Below are 20260 nucleotides of genomic sequence, written 5' to 3'. Positions count from 1 at the left end.
GAACAGAGAAACGTCCTTGGCTCCAGACAACAAAATTCACTGTGACCCGAATGGGTGTTCAAACCTGGCTCCGGGCAAACTGTCACTCCTGGACATCATTCTAAAAAACCACTCATCGCCTGACGTCAAAATTTTCTGTCTGAATATGTGTTTGGAAGACCACTGTTCCATCGTGTTGCTGTTTTATTTTTATTTACTTGATATGCTTTTTTGGTTTATAGCTAAAAGCCATGAGCATGAGACATTTATATGCAGTTTTACGTTTGTGCATCTTTAAGTAACATGATAATAAACATAATTGGCATTTAAAAATGGGATCTATTTGGAGCTATCGGATGCCGTAGTTCATCAAATCTAAGATCCCATTATTTCTAAGATTGGCTGTTACGTCTCGTGACACTAAAGAAAATAAATAATCAGTCTCACTAAGTATGGCATGACGTTAGGGGGAAAAATCATCCTATGCATCTGTCCCCAAATCATTAACCTCTGCTCAACCAGGAGGCTATGGGGTATGAGCTCCCGGCAAGAGAGCATCAGAGGCAATTCTCTTAAGGGAAGCGTCACTTGCTCTCCCAAGACTGGTGCTAAACCAAACAGATAAAGCTGAACTATGAATCCCAAGTTCAAGTCCCAGCACTGCCACAAAACCACAAAACCTGGCCTGTTTCCTCATCTGTAAATCCCGCAAGTTAGACTACCAGGGTTGACAAACTTTTCCTATAGGAGCCAGGGAATTGGTATTTTTGGCTTTGCAAGCTACAGTCTCATTACGTTGTAGTCTGAAAGCCACTGTAGGCAACATGTCAACAAATGTGTGTGGCTCTGTGACAATAAAACTTTATTGGTGGACACTGAAACTTGAATTCTATATAATTTTCATATATCATGATATATTATGCTTCCTTTCATTTTTTTTAAACCACTTCAAATGTAAAAACCATTCTCAACCCAAGGGCCACACAAAAACAGAAAATGAGCTGGATTTGGCCTGAGGGCTATGGTTTGTCATCCCCTGGACTGGACAGTCTAGGGAAATCTTCCAAAACTGACTTCCTAAGACCCTCAATCCACATTCTCAACCACCAGATACTTTAGTAGCTCTAAAAACAACTCACAACATGTCCAAATACTCATCTACACTCATATGCCTTTAGAGGTCTGATTTTCTCCTAAAATTTCCCCTATTCACTTCCTATACCTGTGATGTCCAGTATGTGGCACTGAGCACAGGAAATGTGGCTCATCCCGAGGTGTAAAAATCTATAAGTGTAAAATACATACTGGATTTTGAAGACCTCATACAAAAGAAAGTAAAATAGTTCATTTGTACCTTCTTCATATTGATGACATGCTGAAATGTCAGTATTTTGGATATAGTGAGTTATGTAAAATGTAGCATTAAAATTAGTTTCACCTAATTGCTTTTTTGAATGTGGCTGGTCGAACGTATATAAATACATATGAGGTTCAAATCCTATTTCTATTCATCAGTACAGTTTCTTGGAGTGGAGAACATGGGAGAATAATTCATAGAAAACTCCACAACCAGGGATCCCTGGATGGCTTGGCAGTTTAGTGCCTGCCTTCGGCCCAGGGCCTGATCCTGGAGTCCTGGGATCGAGTCCCACATCGGGCTCCCTGTGTGAAGCCTGCTTCTCCCCCTGCCCGTGTCTCTCATATATAAATAAAATATTTAAAAAAAAAAAAACCTCCGTAGCCTACAGAGTTACATCTTTTCGAAAAGGAACTCAAGGTTACTAAGCTATTCTTATCACTTTGTCCGTAGAAACAAAATAGTGGTGGGGAGGCGGGGGCAGATGAATTGGTGGAGGATTTTTTATGGCAGTGAAACTACTCTGTGTGATACCATAATGGCAATGCTTGACCTCATACATTTGCCCCAACCCATGATACAACACCCACAGTGAGTCTGAATGTCATCTATGGACACTGGGTGATCAAGACGTGTCCTGGGAGGTTCACTGACTATAACAAATGTCCCACTCTCATGGGGATGTTGATAATGCAGGAGCCTGGGCAGGGGGGCGGGAGGGGTATATGGGAAATCCCTTCTGCTCAATTTTGTTACGGACCTTAAAATGCTCTAGAAAATAGTTGATTTAAAAAAAAAACCCAAACAGGCCTTTTTACTTTAATGCAATCACAGATTCATACAATCTGATTAGAAATAGTTCAGCCCATGGGGATCCCTGGGTGGCTCAGTGGTTTAGTGCCTGCCTTTAGCTCAGGGCGTGATCCTACAGTCCTGGGATCGAGTCCCACATCAGGCTCCTTGCATGCAGCCTGCTTCTCCCTCTGCCTATGTCTCTGCCTCTGTGTGTGTGTGTGTGTGTGTGTGTCATGAGTAAATAAATAAAACCTTAAAAAAAAAAAAGGAAATAGTTCAGCCCAATATTTCCCAGCCAGGGGTGATTTGCCCCCCACCAGGGACACTGGGCAGTGTCTGGGGACACCTGTATTTGTCACGACTGAGGGTGCTCCTGGCAGTGAGTGGGTGAGGTCAGGGATGCTGCTCAGCCCCCAAGAGAGCCCAGGACAGCCCCATGGGGAGGAACCTGACCCAAATGTCAGCAGTGCCGAGAGGGAGACCCTGAGTGAAATGACAGGGTAGATTCAGCCCTGCCTCGGGGCTCGCACAAGAGGTGCTGCTCACCTCCACCTGTCCCCTGGCAAACTTGTCAGTGCGAAGCTCATCTCTGGCCCATCCTACACACAGGATCCCCATCTCTCCACCCCCGGAAGGCTTCTTTTCTTGCAGCACCTGTGGAGCTCATGGCCTGTCTCCACCACCCCCAGGGACCCTACTCAGAGAGCCAGGCCAGGGACAGAATGGACCTGGGTCCCCCATCTCCACGCCTCCCCACGCATGCACACAAGCATCTCATTCACGTGGCACTCCCGGCGCCTGGCACCCGCTCTGATGCTTAAAATAGGCACACAAGCAGCCTTTGTTGGGGAGAGGAAGGAAGGAAGGAAGGCAGGCAGGCAGGCTTCAGACAAAGGAGAAAGCAAACCGCACCATCCAGGAAAGGGGGCCTGTGCTGAGCGGGTGGCAGGGAGGGGCAGGAGGGGCGGGTTCTGCAGTCAAAGTGAAGGTCACTGTGGAAAGGTGAGGTGGGGCCCACCCCCACAGTGCCCCCAAGGCTGCAGGAGGCATTTTGACTCTGTCAAGTGGGTGATGAGTTGGTAGAGGTGGCAGGGAAATGACAATACATCTGTGCCTTACAGAGTAGATTCTGGCCGTGTTGGAGCTTCCCACCTGAGCAGGCCATGAGGCCAACCAGCTAGGATGGGTGGCGCCAGAGACCACGAACCACTTAACTCAAGTGAAAAAGAGAGAGGCAGAACCTGGAGGGCTGACACCTGGGCCACCCCCAAGCTTCGGTTTAACAGGCCACAAAGTGCCAGGAAAAAGTCACTGAAATAGCAGCTTGATTGTTCACTGCCAAGATGTGGGGGCAATCCAGATATCCAGATATCCACAGCCAGGTGAATGGAGAAACAAAGCATGTCCATCCATAGGGTGGAATATTACTCACCCACAAACAGAAGCGAGGCCCTGACACGTGCCGCCCTGGGGACAGACCCCAAGCCCACGACACTCAGGGAGGGAACCAGACACAGGAGGCTCCATGGTGTGTGAGTCCACGTATGTGACACATCCAGGACGGGCTTGTCCACAGATGGGGTGGGAGTTCGGGGTGGGGCGCTGGGGGCTAGGAAGTGGGGGACAGGGACTGATGGTTAATGGTTATAGGGATCTTATATGAGTAATGGAAGGCTCTAAAGTTTTTTTTTATTAAAGATTTTATGTATTTATTCATGAGAGACATAGAGAGAGAGAGGCAGAGACACAGGCAGAGGGAGAAGCAGGCTCCATGCAGGGAGCCTGAAGCAGGATTCGATCTCAGAACTCTGGGATCACGTCCTGAGCTAAAGGCAGATGCTCAACTGCTGAGCCACCCAGGCATCCCGGCCCTAAAGTTTTATGGGGATGCTTGCACAGCTCCATAAACTTCCTCCCAAAACTGAACTCTATGCTGAAAATGGCTGAGTTTTATGACGTGGAAATTATACCTCAACGTAAAAATTGAAAAGCAGTAAGAACTTCCCCTTTACAAAGTTCTCAAGGAAAACTAGTAGCCATTTCTGGAAGAGTCTCAGGGTTGCCTGAAGCTCCCCTGCATGCCAGCTGTCAGGGTGGACGAGGAGGAGAATGGAGGCCACCCACCACCACCCCACCACCCCCGGGGACAAGCCATTTCACCTCTTCAGCTCTTCGACCTGGTCTCCAAGGTGTGCTAGACGACTAGGCCATGACTTTCTCCAGACCCTGCAGCCAGAGAGGCCAGGCCGAAGGGTGGCACAAGAGAGGAGCAACAGGAAGCCAGGCCCACAATTGTCGAAAAGAACAGCAGGAAGCGGAGGGAGGCTCCTCGGATGGCAGAGGCCAGCCGTTAGAGGCCCTGGGCACCCAGCGGACGTAAGACAAACCTCCCCCAGGACAAAGATCCAGTAGGGCAGTCACCTGCTGGCTGCTACTGCAGGGCACAGAGGAAGGCAGGGAGTAACTCTGCATGGACACCCAGCAATGGTGCAACTGTCCTGGTAACCATCCTCTCTAGAAAGCTCCAGAAAGTTCCAAAGTCACGGAGGCCGTGCACAATGGCTCTTTTGTAAGAAACTACAAAGGGCTTCAAGAATAGTAATGACCTAGTAAGTGCCATTTTAAAGACTATTCTTGGTCTCCAGATGCAAATGAGAAAATTTGTAACAACACCTTGAATGGAAGAAGCAGCTTTTTACTCTACTACACAGTGTACAAAAATAATGCGTCCATTCAGTAAATTCGAAGCTGAGCCTGTGTGTTAGGTCATTCATATTCCACCATCCTTCCCTTCAAACCACAGGACCACGGGCTTTACGAAGCATGAAATGAGAGCAGAAAACAATGGCATCAAGCACAGGATATTTCCTAAGTAAGACAGATTCTCCAAACAACTCTGACCTCTCTGCAACCCTCACACTCTATAGGTTAAAAACAGGAAAATGAATCTAGAAGTTTGGCATCTTTCAATGCTTGTGAACTTATCAATTCATCCTACGCATAAGATCACTGTAATGTGTGTTCAAGAGTCACAGAAAACCCACCAAGAAGGAAGCCAGGTTCTGAAATCTTCTAAAGACATTCTTCCTCTCAAACTGAGCACTCTAGATTTAAAAGGCAACCCCAGGGCAGCCCCGGTGGCGCAGCGGTTTGGCCCTGCCTGCAGCCTGGGGTGTGATCCTGGAGACCAGGGATCGAGTCCCACATCAGGCTCCTTGCATGGAGCTTGCTTCTCCCTCTGCCTATGTCTCTGCCTCTCTCTTTCTCTCTCTGTGTGTCTCTCATGAATAAATAAATAAAATCTTAAAAAAAAATTTTTTTTTTTAAAGGCAACCCCAAATCTGAATGGCCGACCTTCCTAAGGATCAAAGGTGAGATATGGTCTGCAAAGGGGAAAAGAACCTCATTTTGCCTGAAACAGCGGGTTTCCACCAGGGTGATTCTGCACCCAGCCAGCGCTGGGCAAGGTCTGGGGACGTCCGGGCCATCACAACTCAGGGTGCTGCTGGCATGGAGTGCATGGGGCCACGGATGCTTCTCAGACCCCACAGTGCCCAAGACACCCCGATGTTGGCAGTGCTGAGCGGAGAGACCCAAGTCCATCATATGAGCTCCAGCTATAGAGTTCATATAATTAAAGAGCATATAATTGCGGCACACGGGTCCCCTTAGGGTACACATTGGAATGGCGCCCGGGGGTACACCTAAATCAGAATGACCCATGCAACATTCTCTAAGTGAATGTGCCTATTTCTGGACAGGCCTTCAGAATTTCCTGGTCTCAGACCCTTTGTTTTTTTTCCCCTTACTTTTAATAATATGGACTTCACCCCACCCCCTGAAGAGATTCTTTGTTAAAGCTCCAGGGGTGATCTCATGTGCACCCCAAGGCTGAAGGACCGGAGTCAAGCTCCAGCTGATTCCTCCCCTCCCCTACCCTCTGTGACAACCCAGTAATTCTACCCACCCACCTTCCCCCCTCCCAAAAAAAAAAAAACCCTTAATTTAGAACATTATTATCGACGTCTCACGTCCCCCTGCCATGTGCCAGGAGTGTGCTAGGTGCGTGCACTCCCTCATCTGACCCCCCCCCCCAGCAGCCCTATGAGGTGCCTGCTATGGCCTTCTTAGTCCCCTCTCACCGAGGAGCAAAGTCAACTCCCCCAGAGGCACCGAGGCCACAGCCACGCAGCAGCACACAGGCCCGCCGTCCAGAGCTCACTACACTCTTAATGTCCGCAAGAGCTCGGCGTCCAACTGGACAAGTGTGTGAACTTGGCGTTTCTGCATCCGGGACACCCAGCAACAATCAAAGCCTCTGAGCTGCTGTTCATCACACCTGTCTTCTCCCGCCCACCTTCCAGCCCCCGGCAACCCCCACTCCCCAGGAAAAACAAAGTGCCACCCACACGTCTCAATACTATGGCCCCCAAAACTCCCACCTGGGTTCCTCATTCCTGAGCCCAAAAACTCCTGAAAAATTCAGTCACGGACACAAACCTTTCTGCTTCCAGGACCGTCTCCTTATACCCTACATCCTAGGAGCGGACCTCCCAAAGTGTGTTGGACTCCCACCTCCTCCAGCTCACTGTGGCCAAGGGGCTTCTGCAGACCCCTCTCCGGCACCAAATGATCAGCCCTCCAAAACAGGGGGGCGAGTGGCCTCCACAATCCTTACAACTGACTTCTAGCCAAGACCCCCCCATTTCCTCCTGACTAGTTGCCTTCCCCCAAAACAGCAGCACCAGGTTTCACAGTGTCCACAGCTGGGCCCCCAGGGCCCTTAGGATCCACCCCCACACCCCTGCTCCAAGTAGCCTGGAGCACTTGCCGCCCATCGCAGCCTCACTGTGCGCCTTTCCCAGATCACCCCCACGCCCCCCTGGGTCCCCAGCTCCCCGCTGGCTGCACGCCTCCCCCCGCCCCTGCAGCCCCCTCCTCAGCCACCCTCCACTTTCAAGTCCTCCCCCACCTGGCCCCTCCTCAGATAACCGCCACCTGCAGCTCTAGCACTATTCCCTCTCCCCTGCCAGCTCTGATGCCCAGCTCTGCCCCTCCCCTGCCCCCCTACCCCATTCCCAGCCCAGACCCCCAACTACAGCCTCAGCCCCTTCCTACGGACTCTGAGCCCCCGACTCCGGCCGGGACCGGGACGCAGCCCCCTCCTCACGGACTGCGACCCCGACTCCGGCCGGGACCCTCGACTCCGGCCCCCTCCTCACGGACCGCGACCCCGACTCCGGCCGGGACCCTCGACTCCGGCCCCCTCCTCACGGACCGCGACCCCGACTCCGGCCGGGACCCTCGACTCCGGCCCCCTCCTCACGGACCGCGACCCCGACTCCGGCCGGGACCCTCGACTCCGACCCCCTCCTCACGGACCGCGACCCCGACTCCGGCCGGGACCCTCGACTCCGGCCCCCTCCTCACGGACCGCGACCCCGACTCCGGCCGGGACCCTCGACTCCGGCCCCTTCCTCAAGGACCGCGACCCCCGACTCCAGCCGGGCCCCTCGACTCCAGCCCCTTCCTCACGGACCGCGACCCCCGACTCCGGCCGGGACCCTCGACTCCGACCCCCTCCTCACGGACCGCGACCCCGACTCCAGCCGGGACCCTCGACTCCGACCCCCTCCTCACGGACCGCGACCCCGACTCCGGCCGGGACCCTCGACTCCGGCCCCCTCCTCACGGACCGCGACCCCGACTCCGGCCGGGACCCTCGACTCCGGCCCCTTCCTCAAGGACCGCGACCCCCGACTCCAGCCGGGCCCCTCGACTCCAGCCCCTTCCTCACGGACCGCGACCCCGACTCCGGCCGGGACCCTCGACTCCGGCCCCTTCCTCAAGGACCGCGACCCCCGACTCCAGCCGGGCCCCTCGACTCCAGCCCCTTCCTCACGGACCGCGACCCCCGACTCCGGCCGGGACCCTCGACTCCGACCCCCTCCTCACGGACCGCGACCCCGACTCCAGCCGGGACCCTCGACTCCGACCCCCTCCTCACGGACCGCGACCCCCGACTCCGGCCGGGACCCTCGACTCCGACCCCCTCCTCACGGACCGCGACCCCCGACTCCGGCCGGGACCCTCGACTCCGACCCCCTCCTCACGGACCGCGACCCCCGACTCCGGCCGGGACCCTCGACTCCGACCCCCTCCTCACGGACCGCGACCCCCGACTCCGGCCGGGACCCTCGACTCCGACCCCCTCCTCACGGACCGCGACCCCCGACTCCGGCCGGGACCCTCGACTCCGACCCCCTCCTCACGGACCGCGACCCCCGACTCCGGCCGGGACCCTCGACTCCGACCCCCTCCTCACGGACCGCGACCCCCGACTCCGGCCGGGACCCTCGACTCCGGCCCCTTCCTCACGGACCGCGACCCCCGACTCCAGCCGGGACCCTCGACTCCGGCCCCTTCCTCACGGACCGCGACCCCCGACTCCAGCCGGGCCCCTCGACTCCAGCCCCTTCCTCACGGACCGCGACCCCCAACTCGGTCCACAGCCAAACCGGAGCCGTTCCAGGGCGCCTGCCCCGGGCCGCCCAGGGCCGCCCTCCGCCCCGGCCACGCCCCTGCCCCCCGAGCCCGAGGCAGGGCCGCCGGACCCCGGCCCGGCCGGCGGCTGCACGCGCCCTTACCTGAGCTCTGGCCGCCGCGGCCGCCTCAGCCTCGCCGCGCAGCCGAACCCGCCGCCTAGCCGGCAAGCGCCCGCTCCCTCCGGGGGCGGGGCCGGAGCCCGGGGGACGGGCACTGGCAGGCAGCGCGGCCAATCAGGAGCCCGGACGGCGGGAGGCCCCGGGAGGGGCGGGGAGCGGGGCAGGCAGCGGGGTAGGCTGCGCCCAGGCGAGGGGGCGGGGCTCGCAGCGTGGGCGGGGCCAGGAGGTGGGACGCTGAGTGGCATCGCCGCTGGCCACCCGCGAGCGGGGAACCGCGTGGTGGGGGCGGGGCTATGCTAATAGGCACATTGGCCCGCTGTGGTGTGGACTCCACCACCCGCGACAAGCAGATTTCCAGAGGTGACTCGGTGACGTCAGTGGGGTGCGAGGCCCTCCGCGAATTCGAATCCAAAAGCCTAGCACCTGGGCCTCCCTGGCGGGAGAAGTACGTCCCTTCCTCACAGAGCGCTTGACCTGCCGGACAACAGAAACTGCGCCCTTATTCTGAGCCTTCTACATAACGCCAAGAGGCGAAATCCCATTGTCCCCATTTTACAGAGGTGGTAACTGAGTCTCAGGGAGGTTACACCCAAGGTCATTCCCCAAAACCTGTCTCATAACTTCCAGGGCTTCTCAACTTCCTAACTCCTGCGCCCGGATCTGAAAAAGCAGGTTCCCTGGCCCCCACCCAGATTGAAGCATCCTGTGGGCCCTGGACCCCTGGAATGTGTATTTTTAATAACTCCCCCTGAAGATGTTGGGAAATGGATGGTACATCTGCAAAAGCACAGACAGTCAGGGAGGGGAGAATTTCTTAACACAGGAAGATGGAGCCACCAGATTCCGGGACTTCTAGAACTTTGTGCAATATGCTGCTATTCTGTGATCTGAGCCTCCAGCCCTCCAGCTGAGGGGCCCCCCCTCCCCTCCCTGGGGCTCCTGTCATCCCTGCAAGAACCTCCCCACTGCAGGCGCCTGGAGGCCCCAGCCCATGTCTCTACACAAGGGTCACAAACTGGCAGCCCCCCCCCCCCGGGGGGGGGGGAGTGTGGCCCCAGAATTGTTGAAAAATGTAAGTACGTTGGTAACATTTAAAAATCAGGGCATTTCACAAAAAGAAGTCTAGATTTCCAGGCCCTCTTGAGAAATCAGAAGGTCTGGCCGTTGCTGCGTGGGCTGGGCAAGGTGGCTGAGCATGCTTCCCCCCAAGGACATCATCATGTGGCCCCAAAGACAGAGGAGGCAAGAAAGGTGCTTTTCTCAAATCCAAAACTTAAAGGGGCACTGAAAAAAGGAAAAAGAAAGAAAGAAAGAAAGAAAGAAAGAAAGAAAGAAAGAAAGAAAGAGAAAACCTTGCCATCAAGATAAATACTATGTTAATGCAATATTTAAAAAATTCAAAATAAATGCAGAAATAATCCAGGATGAACAAAATACCAAAATGTTAAGGAAAGACAAGATCCGATGCTGCACTTGTGCCAACCACCTCGTTGCTTCTCCCAGGCTGTGTCAGATCCTATCTCTATTTAAAATATTGATATTTTTTTCGCATTAAATATTTCTTCACAATGTGTGTCTTGCTGGCTGAATTCTTGGCGTCCCCCACTTAAGTCTCCTGCGGCTGGTGAATGCCTCCCTCTCCTCACCCTCTCTGTGCCTCTGCTGGGAAGTTTGCAAACTCTGCCCCAAACCATTTAACAGATGGGGAGGCTGAGGCCCTGTGGGGTCCTCCCCATGTAAAAGGAGGCTCACCGCACCTGCTCATTCGTTCCCCGCATCCGGCTGCAGTAAGTGTGGGCTCTGGCGGGGGTGGGGGGGTCTCTTGTCGGGGGACCACCTGGAGGAATGCTGAACTGGCTACATCACAAATGTGCAACCTGCAACCTCTTCCACAGTTCCTTCCCTCGACCTCTTCCCTCACCCCCATCCCCCACCTCCTCATCCCTCACCTTCTCCACCCTCACCCCATCCCTTCACCTCCTCCTCATCCCTCACCCTCATCCCTCACCTTCTCATCCTTCATGTTTCTTATCTTTTGCAGGTGGTGGGCTGCCCTCCCCGACCCCAAAGAAAGGACACTGATGGGGAATGCAGGATCCACTTTTTTTATTGCAGGAAGACTATTTCTAGAGCAAATGCTACACAGACCCCACAATGGGGGGCAGGGGGCACCCACATGCGGGGGAGGAGGGGCAGGGGTGGAATCACAGCAAGCATGGCCTGGCATGGTCCCCAGAACCAGGGATGCCCAGGCAGGATGGGCCAGAGACTGGGGCAGGCTCAGGCCCCTCCTGCTGCAGAAGCCCTTTCTCCCCAGGGGACCAGGGCCTGGGGCCAGGAAAGGCCTGGAGGTGGGCGGGGCCCCAGGGAGATTGTGCTATCAGGGTGTGTCCCTGAGAAAGGGCTGCAGACCCCTGCCCAGCAGGGCCCAGGAAACGCTCCCGGGGTGGGGAAGGAGCAACACCAGATGCTGGTGGGCCCTGGACCCACCACAGGATACAGGGGCTCAGTTGTGCTCAGGCAGGATGCCACCAGCTCTTCCATGCCCGTCCATGTGCCAGGCGGTGACACACACACTTGCACACACACATTCCCTCCCTCTCTACATAGTGTGCCCAGTAAACATTTGTGGAGTCCCACGAACACAGAGAAGACCAAACACACTGCTACCGAGATGGACACAAGCAGCCCCTCTCACCTATAAACAGTCCCCATGTGGTCACATGACTGTACCACGACATGGCCTTTCTCACATGCACACACGCATACACACACACATAGAGGTCAGTCCCGATGCGCCCAAGGACGTGCAAGCATGCACACACAGCTTTGTCATGCCCCAGGACACCCAATGCTGTGAGCAACCCCAGGGAGACACGCACGCGGCAAGGAGCCGAGGGTAGCTCCCGCTGACTTCCAGTGGGCAACGGAGCCACTTGGGCCTGAAACTGCAGAAACTGGATGCCGCTGATAGCTGTGTGAGCTCGGGAGCAGATCCGTCCCCAGTCAGGTCTTCTGATGAGACTGCAGCCAGCAGGCTCTGATCGCAGCCCCGTGAGATCCTGAGTGGAAGTCTTGGGGAAGCCATGCCCGGACTCCTGACCCACAGGAACGGAGATGACAAAAGTGTCCAGTTTCCGTTGGCTGACTTTGTGGTCATTTGTTAGGCACCCAGAGATGATCGATACAGAGTCTGAGCCAAGAGCCACCTCACTACAAAGCCAAATGGGCTTCCTCAGGCAGCAGAACGAACAGGTTTACAGATGCGGTCCTATAAATCACGTCCCCCACTCCCCAAAATACAACCACTTACAATCACACTTATGCTGGTACAAAGGTTCCCAGAGACACAAATAACCATTCCTGAGGACAACCACACTGCCCACCCCTACACATAGCCTACACCGTTATTACACAGAGACCGTGACACAGACTTACCATCCAAATGACAGCCACACACACACAAGTGCACGCATAGACACATGCTGAGACACAAGCGATCTGCCTGTGTGCTCCAGGTTGTACAAACCCACCACCCCCTGGTCACCCCCACCCCAGGCCTACGGCTCACCTTCATGCTTGTCACACAGCCCCTTCCCCCTCCATGAGTATAGAGTTATGTGGCCACTCTCGGAATCTCATGGTGGCTGATATCCCCTGACTCCAGGACACACGTCTTGCTGGGCAGAGCCCCCCAACTCTGGGGCACAGTTGGCAGGAGGCAGTGGGCTGGGCAGAGCTCTGCATGGATTCCCCTCAGATCCTGCTGGTGCTGGGTCCAGTCGCCTGCCCCTGGATGGGGCCCCGGGTGCCCCCCCCCAGCACCCCACGTGCCCCTGCCTGAGGCTCAGTGGTAGCAGGCTGTGCCAGTGTCTGCAGGCCGGGTCTGGGAAGGCCCTCCATATTCATGCTGGATGGTCCCCTTGAGTTGTGCTGTGGCCACGGGCCAGTCCCAGGCCTCTCCCCTGCCTGTACCCAGCCTCACCCTACACTGGGCGAGGAGTGGGATTCCAGGCTGGCGGGGCGCTGCTGCAGGCTCTGTGGTTATTGCCTGGTGGCCTGAGACCCATCCCACAAAGCCCCCCGCCCCTCACTGAGGCTTGGGGACAGAGGTGAGGACTGATCTGGGACCCGGGGTGGGGAGCACAGGCCGGAGGTTATGAAGGATGGAGCAGGGGCAGCGTCTGTTAAATACCAAAGGGGGGAAAACAAACTCTGAGGTCCATGTGCATTTCAACTCCCCCTCCCCAGCACGGTCACAGTGATCCGATGGGGGAGACACAGGTCTGCCTGGGGCGCCCGAAGGAAAGAGACGGATGGGCAGGGACAGGGAGGACCCAGTGTCCTCGGTCCCAGCGGGAACAGGCAGCTTCACCTGTTTCTCAGGTGCGGATCCAGGGGGCCACCTCCAGCACGTGGCTCTCGGGGGTGCAGACAGGCCTGGGGGGCGGGGGCGGGAGGCAGAGCCGCGCAGCAGAGCCAGGCTGGAGCCCCAGACCTGCCGCGGGCTCCCCGGGGCCTCGGTCTCCCCCGCAGAGGTGTTGGGTGAAGGAAGAGAAGTGGAGGAGATGAGAGGGAGAGAGAAGGAGGTGGGGAGGAGGGCAGGGAGGCCGGCGGCTGGGAGCGGAGGACTGGGGGGGGAGGAGGAGCAGGGGCGTGGGGAGAGGCGTGGGCCGGCTGGTGGCGGGCGCTCCGGGCTCACATGAGGACGCATTTGCCCTTGACGCGGTCTGTCCTCTTCTGTTTGCTGGCGCGCTTGCCATCGATGTTGAGGCTCATGTTCCGGCGTGTCTCCAGCGTGAGCAGCTCCTGGAAGAGCTCCTTGACATTGTAGTTCATCTTGGCCGACGTCTCCATGAAGGCGCACTTCCACTCCTGGGCCACGGCCTGGGCCTCGCGGGTGTCCACCTCCCGCTGCGTCTCGTCGCACTTGTTGCCCACCAGCATGACGGGGATGTCCTCTACGCTGCCCTTGATCTGCACGATGAGCTTGTAGATGGGCCCGAGCTCCTCCAGCGACTGCTTGCTGGTGATGGAGTAGACCAGGATGAAGGCGTGGCCCTTGGAGATGGACAGCCGCTGCATGGCCGGGAACTGGTGGCTGCCCGTGGTGTCGGTGATCTGCAGCGTGCACACGCTCTTGTCACAGCTGATCACCTGCCGGTAGGTGTCCTCGATGGTGGGGATGTAGGTGTCCCGGAACGTGCCCTTCACGAAGCGCAGCACCAGCGAGCTCTTGCCCACGCCGCCCGCCCCGAACACCACCACTCGGTAGTCGTTGCTCTGCTCAGGCATCTTCCACGCGGTGGGGGGCGGTCAGGGCCGGGAGGGCTTGTGCCAGCTGCTAGAACCCCAGACCGACCCTGTACAGAGAGGAGCGTCAGGCACAAAGGGCCGCAGTCAGGAGGGACAGCTCTGGGCCCCTGGGGGTGAGGCGACGGTACAAGGGGCAGCTTCTCAGAGGAGGTGACATTTCTCCTGTGTCCTGGGGAGGCCCTCTGATTGAGCTGGCTGACTTCGCAATTGTGCCCTGCGTGTCGGCTTGGAGCCAGCCCCCTTAGCCTGCTTCCCTGCCCCAGAACCTGGGGCCCAAACTCGTTCCCAGGGGACTCTGCTGGGAGGTGTGCGCAGATGCCAGCGTGCAGTGCACTCACTGTTTCCCCACCTGCTGCCCCCCTCCCAGGCTGCACTGGCTGCTCCTTCTCTTCCCGGGGTGGCCATGAGCTCTTGGAAGCCAGCAGACCTGGCTCTGTGACCTGGGCAAGCTGCGTTGCCACCCTGAGCCTCTGTTTCTGCCTCTATGAAATGATGCCTCTCTCTGACAACCACAGGCTCCCTGCTGGGGTCCGAGGTGGTGGGCTGGGCAGAGCTCCGCCTGGATTCCCTTCAGATCCAGTCACCTGCTCCTGGATGGGGCCCTGGATGCCCCCTCCCCAGCACCCCCACGTGCCCCTGCCTGAGGCTCGCTGGTGACAGGCTGTGCCAACGTCTGTGGGTCCCTGAACCTCATGGGAGCCACACGGTGGGGTGTCTTTAACATGCCTGTCGCCTTGGGCCCAGAAATGACAAACCTGGTGGCCCAGGGCCACTGCCCCAGGAACTTGCACCATAAAGCTGCCCTCCTCTCTATCCCGTGAGTGTGGTCCTGATGCTGGAGGTCTAAGAGCCACAATTTGCAAATCATGGCACTGATTTCTGATAGCAGCCTCGATCAGAGGTGGGACAACTGAAACTGGACCCAACAAGAAAGGTCCCCACTTCCTGCACTCTGCACCCAGAGGGCAGTCTGGTCTGCCCTAGCCGATGGCTCAGGTCTGCTGTATCTGCAGGAACAGATCTCCCTGAAAGGGTGTCCTCCAAGCCTCTCCCACTGCCCCTGTGCTCAGAGATCCAGATCCAGTGGCCTCTTGAGGCACAGCAATTCCTGAGCTGTTGCAGAGGGGGGAGGAGCCCTGGGCTGGGGTGGGACAGCAGAAGGCCTGTCTCCAGCAGGGCACCGCTTCCCTTCCTCCTTCCCAGATGTCTCTGAAGGTCCCTCAGTATGGAGGGCTATCCACCGTGGGAGAGAGGAGACAGGAGATTACAATGGACCAAGGTCCCTCCCTCAGGTGCGTGGGGGTGTAAGACCAGGTGTGAACCTCCTGGTGAGAACCTGGCAGGTCAGCTGGGGTCCCTGAGTCCTGGTTTTCTGTGAATGGGAGCATGCAAGGAGCCTGCTCCACAAGTTGCTGGGACAAGCAGCGTAGAAGCGGGATGAAGCCCACAGCCAGGCTCCTGGCACGCGGGGCCCTCGGTAAAGATAGACCATCGTAACCATCAACCACGAGGGCTCTGGGTGTAAAGCACTTGGCTGGTAGTGGGTTGTGAAGGCAGGCTCTGAAGGATCAAAAGTACCGGGTTTGCCAGGAGCGGATATAACGATAAAAGTAACAGCAGACACATACCCCACTTACGTGCCAGGCACACTTCTACACGCTCACCAGTACTCACTCCTAGTAGACCATTTGGCATGTTGGTGACATGCACAGCAATTCTCAGCACTGGGAGGAAGCTGCGGGTGGGGGGGTTGTTGGCAAGGGGTGCCAGCCCGCTCTGCAGGCGCTGCCCTTCCCTGGGTGGGCACCCTGAGAGGTGGGCACATGAACGTGCCACCGGGCACCGCCATCACTGGCCGGAGACCCAAGCCGCCCTTGCCCTGCTCTGGGTGCAGACCCCCTGGCAGGCTCCGGGCCCATCAGCAGGATGTCCTCCAGGAGGGGCCCTGCTGGTGTCTGAGTCCCTGCAGTTGGAGCCCCGGTCCACTCACCCCCACGTCCAGGCCAGACACCCACCCACCTGGCGCTGTGGAATCCCACCCTCACCTGCTGTGGGGTGGGGGCAGGGGGTCTCGGTCACCGAGGCTCAGAGGGGGAGGCACTGGCTCAAGGTCACAGAGCAGGGAGGTGGCAGGGCCGACTAGGATTTGAATTGGGCCCCGAAGCTCCCCAGCCCAGGGTCCTCCTCTAAGCCCGGGGAGCAGGCCTCGACCCAGGGGAGGGCAGAGGACACACACACTCTCTGCTCGGGCAAATGGGGAGGGGTCTGACCTCGGCACTGGGAGTGACGGGGCCTGGGGAGGGGACGCACACCCGGGGACTAGCCCACGGCTCCGGCGGAGGCTCTCGGTGGTGGGGGAAGGGCCCGACCAAGGGAGGGGCTCCCGGGTGCGGGGCTCGGCGGGGCCGCGGGGGCAGGAGGCCGGGCAGACGCTCCGCGGGGAGAGGGCCCCTCGCAGGGGCTCTGAGCGCGCCCGACCCCCGCCCGGAGCAGGGCCGCGGCGGCCCGGGGGAGGGGCGGCGGGGGCGCGGGCGAGGGCCGCGGGGCGCAGGGCGCGGAGGGGAGCTGTCCAAGGTGGGCGCGCCGCGGCCCGGGCGGCGGGGCCCGCGCGCTGGGGGCTCCGGGCGGGGGCCGCGGGGGCGCAGGAGGGCCCGGGCCCGCGCCCGGGGGGGGGGGCTCGGACAAAGGAGGGGCGCGCGGGGAGAGGGCGCCGCGGGCCTCGCGGGTGGGGTGCGGCGGGGGCCCCCGCCCGGCCCCCGCCCCGGCCGCCTACCTGGGCGCTCGTCCTGCGGCGCCGCCGCGGCTGCTGCTGGCCGGCTCGTGTCCGCTCGGGCGCCGCCGCCCCCCGCGCGCCCGCCGCCCGCCGCCCGCCCGCCCGAGCCGCCGCCGCCGCGCCCGCGCCCGTCCCCGCCCGTCCCCGCCCGCCGGGCGCCGCGCTCCGCCCCTCCCCGGGGACCCGCGCCCGGCCAAGGTCACGGCCGCCCCGACCCCCGCCCCGCGCACACGCGCCCCCGCCCGCGCCCTGGGGAGTCGCCGGGCCGGCTGGGGGGGCGACGGGGCGGGGTCGGCCTGCCTCTTCGGGAGCCCCGCTCCCCAGGGTCACCCTGGAGCCAGGCGCGGGGCACGAGGGCGCAGCGTGAGGTCACCCCGAGCGGAGGGAAGGGGGTATTGGCGGAGCTGCAGCCTAGGCCCCGGCGGTGCTGGGGTCGGTGGTGGGGTCGTGGGCCAGCCAGGGTCCCGCAGGGGAGTGGGGCCTTGCCGGGATGACCGTGTGACCAATGGATAGCCATGTGGGAGAGAGGGGCAGGCCCAGGGGGACTGCAGCTGGAGACCCCCCGTCCTAGGGGCTCTGTGCCAGAAGGGGAGTGAAGGCAGCACAGGTCCGTTCCGGTGCCCCTAAGGGCTGCCCCCCCCAGGGGGAGAGGACAGCTGTAAGTCTGGGGGGACCACTTGAAGGTGGGGGTGAACAAAGGGGGCTGGGCTTGTGGGTTTGGTAGGAAAATGTCCATCTTCCTCAAATAAGAGTTGCCTCTAAGAATAAATGTTTGCCTTTCGGAAGTGCCTGGACACTTGAAGCGTCTGTGCTGCCCACCATTAAGGCAACAGGATTCCATCACTCCCTCCCTCCTGAAGGACTGGAGGGAGGGCAGAGGCTCATCTCAGAGGAGACAGGACTTTCGGGTGCACCAATCGGACCTGGGGTGGGCGCAAGACAGCCCCAGACTCCCAGAAGCCTGCTGGAGTAAGATGCAGGTACTAAGGGGAGGCAGGTACTAAGGCCCCACAAGCAGGCACTTCCTGAGGTCAGAGCAAGGGGAGGGTGAACAGTCTTTGGTAGGTGGTGAGCTTCCCATCATGAGTGTATGAGCAGATGGTCGGCTGGAGCCTCTGGGCCCCTCTGAGCCTTAGCTTCTCGGTTCCAGTTGACCCACCACCTCTAAGGCTCTGACTGAGGTGGATGTTTTCTGCTCCCTTGGACACAGGCACTGCCCCCCAAGACCACCTGGCTCCCAGAGCCTGGGCCCCTGAGGTCAGTCCTGCTTCTGGAGCTTGGAGGTCCTCATCTCCCCCTGATCCAGCCCTCCACTTCACCCACCCAGACCGCCGCGCCTGCCTCCTTCCTGGTCTCCCAGGATCACCCTCCAGAGCACCCCCACCCCCAGGCATTCAGTGCCTCCCAACCCTTTGCCTGCAGGGCAAAGCCAGCTTCTCAGCCTGCTGTTCTCGCCCATCTGAGACCTGACCTGAATTCTCCTCCTAGTCCTGGGGGCTGCTTGCAACTCCTCCCCGGAGACACCTCCCTCCTGCCCTGTCCTTAGCCCTGTGGGGGCACCTCTGAGGATGGTCTGGCCCCAGCCCCTCATCTTGGGGTGCCCTCAACCAGAGATGGAGACGGCTGGATCGACAGATAATAACTGCTGCTCTGGGTTGCCACGTCCCAGCCAAGTGCCCCTGTGAGCCTCAGTTTCCCCATCTGGGAGCGAGGCTCACTGTTGTCTCACCTCTCGGGGTTGCAGGGAACAAGCAGTATGACGTCCATCTTCATGGGGCTGCCAGGCACACAGGTGCCCCGAGGCAACAGCCCCACTCCCTCCCATTCCAATGGCCTGCCTGCCTCGGTCTCCCGAGTGACGGGTCTGCACTTGGGCCAGGCCTCCAGCCTCTGGCCAGCTCTCTGGCTCCTCCGGGCGCCTGCCCAGGCCAGGGCAGGCTGACTCATGCGTAGGAGCGTGGGCACAAGCAGCAGCTCCACTCTGCGGCTGCTATTTATAGCTCCCAGGCCAGGCTCTCGGCCTTGTGAGCCGGGGGAGGCCAGGCCCGAGTCCCCTCTGTGCTGTCCCCAGGGCACGGGGACCCAAACCCCACTGGAACACCCCAAACCACGATGGCAGTGACATCTTGCCTACAGCCAGCTGGGAGAGGCCTAGCCTTTGAGAGCAGGGCTGTGTGTGGGGAAGAGGAGGCTGGGGCTAGAACTCGGGTCCATTGGGCCCTGAAGCCACAGCCCAGCCTTCTTCCTGTCTCTGGCTGGCCGTCCCTGTCCGGCAGAAGTCCTCTCCACGGCAAGGGACAACCGTTCACCTGCCAAGTCCCACCTCCTCAGCCTGGCCTGGCGGCCCGTGGACTTCTCCTTGCCCCAAAGCTCTGGGCCAGGGGTTGGGGTGGGGGGCATACCTGCCCTCCTTATCCCCAGCCCCCCACTCCTGGCAGTGCTTCGGGGCCAGGAAGGTGGCAAGGTTGCCTTCTCTGCTCTCTCTGCGTTCATAGGATTAAAGCAATTATGTGGGCAAAGCAGAGGCCGAGGGTCATGGTCTCCAGCAGATGCCGGTTGGTCCACAAAGGTTTTTTTGTTCTTAAGTTTGGCGTCAAAGTTCGAAAAAGAGAAAATCATTTGTCAAAACCCAGTTCGCCTTGGAGAAGGACTAGGCGGGCGCTCCCGAACCTGAATTCTGCTGGTCGGGGGCTTCTGCAGGCGCTGGGCCCCAGCCCCGGGGGCGATGCTGGTTCCCCTCAGAGGCCGCCTGCCGGGCCGAAGGAGGCAGCTTGGGTTCCTCCCAAAATACAGGGCACTGCTGTTACCGCTAACTCTCAGGGGCGGGGGTCCCTGAAGTCTTCACTGCGGGCACAATCAAGCCCCACGATGCTTGGGTGTTTTTACAGACCGCCAGGGCGGCTGTGGTCAGTCAGGAGAAAAAGGGCCACAGCTCGGGGAAGACTCTCGGCCCTCGTCCCGCACAGGCTGTCCCCCGCTTGCTGGCAAGCTGCCATGTGTCCTAGGCCCCAGGAGGGACTCTGGGATATTTGTCTGGGGACACTTGCGGTGGCCACGACTGACGTGCTCCTGGCATCATGTGGGCGGGGCCCAGGGATGCTGCCCAACCCCCCCCACTGTCCAGGACAGTCCGGTGTCAGCAGTTCTGGGGGAGAGAGACCCGGCGTCGCGCATCAGCACCCCTCGTGGCGCATCAGCACCCCCGGGGGCTGGGTGGAGATGCGGACCTGCAGCCCGGCCCCCAGCCAGGATGGGCTCACAGCCCGCACCCACGCCACGGGCGAGACGGCCCGCATGTCTGTGGTGCGGGGCGCAGACCGTGCCCTAGCTGGTCAGCTGGAGCGGCTGCGCCTGAACGTGCTCGCGGGGAGGCCC

At 59.4% G+C, this 20260-nt stretch overlaps 2 protein-coding genes across 3 annotated transcripts in view; both read right to left on the bottom strand.

Moving 5' to 3' along the window:
• Positions 1-8880, bottom strand: part of GNG7 (G protein subunit gamma 7) — a 124398-nt gene extending 115518 nt beyond the window's left edge. The window contains exon 1 of the mRNA XM_072787944.1: positions 8779-8880. The gene's annotated coding sequence lies outside the window, so the exon portion shown is untranslated. The remainder of the gene's footprint in view (positions 1-8778) is intronic.
• A 2005-nt stretch (positions 8881-10885) lies between these two features.
• Positions 10886-18810, bottom strand: DIRAS1 (DIRAS family GTPase 1). 2 transcript variants are annotated; one of them, XM_072787943.1, is made up of 2 exons: positions 18615-18810; positions 10886-14159 (listed from the first exon to the last, which is right to left on the bottom strand). In XM_072787943.1, exon 2 carries the CDS (start codon positions 14089-14091, stop codon positions 13495-13497), a length of 597 nt encoding a protein of 198 aa, XP_072644044.1. In that variant the 5' UTR covers positions 14092-14159; positions 18615-18810; the 3' UTR covers positions 10886-13494. The 2 variants fall into 2 exon arrangements, with proteins under 2 accessions (XP_072644044.1, XP_072644043.1); XM_072787942.1 differs by lacking the exon at positions 18615-18810 and adding an exon at positions 16886-16975.
• Between the last annotated feature and the right edge of the window lie 1450 nt (positions 18811-20260).

The sequence above is a fragment of the Canis lupus genome, chromosome 19 (assembly GCF_048164855.1).
Source record: "Canis lupus baileyi chromosome 19, mCanLup2.hap1, whole genome shotgun sequence".
NCBI classification, from domain to species: domain Eukaryota; kingdom Metazoa; phylum Chordata; class Mammalia; order Carnivora; family Canidae; genus Canis; species Canis lupus.
Note: the sequence above shows the minus strand (reverse complement) of the source record. Positions and strands in the feature narration are given on the sequence as shown.